Here is a 2,678-nt window from a genome sequence, read left to right as displayed (position 1 = left end):
TCTTAGCATGATTTTAACAATCCAGTGTTAGGAATGAATACTAAGAACAATATATTCTCTTTGACCTTATTTAAAGGTATAAACTTTTGAGATAATATCTGAACATTATTGTATAGAGCTGTATACTTCAAATGTTTTAGTTTAGGCTTTTGGAATTATATATTTTCTCTTGTAGCTTCTGATAATAATGTAATATAGCTTTTAGCTTTTAAAGAATCCATGCCACCATGCTAACGAACGCAGATACCTACCCCACCACTTCCAAACCTTATATATAAAGGTTCCTTATCTCACTTCGCATTCTCACACACACCCAATATTCTTGCTCCCTCCCATCTCTTCCCCTGGTCCCCTCTCACCTTGTACTTGGAGGAGTGTTTGGGGGAGAAAAAAGACACCCACTATATTTCTCTTTATCACACATCTCAAACCACACGAAAACAAGAAAGATAAAAAAACCAAACATGGTTGCGGAGGAGAAATCCCAAAAGACATACCCGACAACTGCCGAGGTAAACTTCCTTTCAGAACCTTCCATGTTCCATCCATCATGTTCATCACTTAATTATAAACACATGCATGCAGTTTTATGCAATGACATAATTTCATTATTCATGTGTGTAATGTTTTTGCTATAGGTAGTGGAGGAGCTAAAGAGAATGGGGGACATAGGAGTCCCAATAGCAGCCATGAGCCTCGTGGGGTACCTCAAAAACATGATCTTAGTTGTGTGCATGGGAAGGTTGGGAAGCCTTGAGTTAGCTGGTGGTGCTTTGGCCATAGGCTTCACCAACATAACCGGTTTCTCAGTCCTCTCAGGTTTAGCCATGGGAATGGAACCTCTTTGCACACAAGCCTTTGGTTCAAGAAACTTGTCTCTAGTCTCTCTCACTCTGCAAAGGACGATTTTTATGTTACTGGTGGCTTCAGTACCCATTTCTCTCTTGTGGCTCAAGCTTGAACCTCTCATGCTATGGCTTCACCAGGACCCTGACATAACCAAGGTGGCAAGCATGTATTGCTTCTTCTCCATCCCTGACCTAATTTCCAACAGCTTCCTCCACCCAATCCGCATCTATTTACGTAGCAAAGGCACAACTTGGCCTCTATTGTGGTGCACTTTACTTTCCGTTCTCATACACATCCCTATCGTGGCTTTTTTGACCTTCAAACTCCACCTTGGTGTACCCGGGATAGCTATGTCAGCTTTTGTTGCCAACTTCAACACCCTTTTCTTCCTCCTATCATACATGCTCTACATGCGCGTCTCAAAGGGGTCACTTTCCATGCCTTTATTAATATCTCGCCCCTTGTCATCACGACAACAAGACCAAACTTTAGCCACAATAACAAGAACAAGTTCACTAGGCAAAGAGTGGGGCATGCTGATAAGGTTCTCCATTCAGAGTTGCTTAGGAGTGTGCTTGGAGTGGTGGTGGTACGAGTTCATGACGATTCTAGCGGGTTACCTTTACAACCCGCGTGTTGCTTTGGCCACTGCTGGCATAGTGATACAAACCACGTCTCTCATGTACACTTTACCAACGGCACTGAGTGCTTCGGTTTCAACAAGAGTGGGGAATGAACTCGGGGCTGGTCAACCCCAAAGGGCAAGGTTGTCAACTGTGGTGGCAATAGGAATGGCACTTGCAAGTTCAACATTGGGGTTGGTTTGGACCACATTGGGGAGAGAGAGATGGGGGAGGGTGTTCACAAGTGATAGTGAGGTCTTGGAACTCACCATGAGTGTGTTACCCATAATTGGAGTTTGTGAGTTAGCAAATTGTCCTCAAACCACAAGCTGTGGAATCCTTAGGGGAAGTGCTAGGCCTGGTGTTGGGGCTGGCATAAATTTTTACTCCTTTTACTTGGTGGGGGCTCCAGTGGCCATAGTCATGGCTTTCTTTTGGAGACTAGGGTTGGTGGGTCTTTGCTATGGCCTGTTGGCAGCACAGATAGCATGTGTGGTCTCAATTCTAGTTGTGGTATACAACACTGATTGGGAAAGGGAGTCTTTGAAGGCTAAAACCTTGGTAGGAAAGACTTCATCATGTGACACTAACACAATGGAACAACATGGAGACCATGAAGCAGTCAAATGTGAAGAAGCTACTGTCTTTCTCAATCACAACAATACCTCCCAAAAGTTACCCAAAATCCTCGCGTTAGTGGAAGAAACACAAGCTAAGGATATATCATCATGACTTTACGTAATTATTCTTCTTGTGATTAATTAAGCTTTTGTTTAACACATGTTTAATTTCTTCTAGTTTTTTCCTTGCTGATGATTACATGCAAGGTTTGGTAACTCTACCAAGCTAGTTGTTGGTAACTTTGTCCGCAAATTGTAATAGTAGGATTATCTGATTATTGAATAGTATTAATAGATAATGATTCATATAATTAAATTTTTCTTCCTATTGTATTTGTATAGTAAACATAATTATCAATTAATTTGTATTTTAACCCAATTAAGTTACTGGCGTAAACAATTATAATCGAAATTGTTATGACCGATTAGAGCGTGGATTTGAATCCACCTCACTTCTACATAACCAATATATAAAGTTAGGTCGTTATCATTTATATACTCTATTAATCTTATTTTTAATCAATATAAAATTTAAATTTTTCTCGATGCACTTTTATGTATAATATTATTGAATTTGATATTTAAA

General features: G+C 40.4%; 1 protein-coding gene across 1 annotated transcript; it reads left to right on the top strand.

Moving 5' to 3' along the window:
- Positions 1-293: 293 nt before the first annotated feature.
- On the top strand, positions 294-2,332 carry LOC109807463 (MATE efflux family protein). Its single transcript, XM_020369991.3, has 2 exons — positions 294-512; positions 639-2,332. The coding sequence occupies exons 1-2, from the start codon at positions 465-467 to the stop codon at positions 2,202-2,204; spliced, it is 1,614 nt and encodes a 537-aa protein (XP_020225580.1). The 5' UTR covers positions 294-464; the 3' UTR covers positions 2,205-2,332.
- The last annotated feature ends 346 nt before the right edge of the window (positions 2,333-2,678 follow it).

The sequence above is a fragment of the Cajanus cajan genome, chromosome 1 (genome assembly GCF_000230855.2).
Source record: "Cajanus cajan strain Asha chromosome 1, NIPB_CcT2T_4, whole genome shotgun sequence".
Classification (NCBI taxonomy): Eukaryota; Viridiplantae; Streptophyta; class Magnoliopsida; order Fabales; family Fabaceae; genus Cajanus; species Cajanus cajan.
Note: the sequence above shows the minus strand (reverse complement) of the source record. Positions and strands in the feature narration are given on the sequence as shown.

Bases quoted from the DNA above. Each gene is read 5' to 3' on its own strand.
- LOC109807463 (XM_020369991.3), top strand. From the start codon at position 465: ATGGTTGCGGAGGAGAAATCCCAAAAGACATACCCGACAACTGCCGAG. The intron at 513-638 runs GTAAACTTCCTT...TTTTTGCTATAG, and splicing joins CATACCCGACAACTGCCGAG to GTAGTGGAGGAGCTAAAGAG.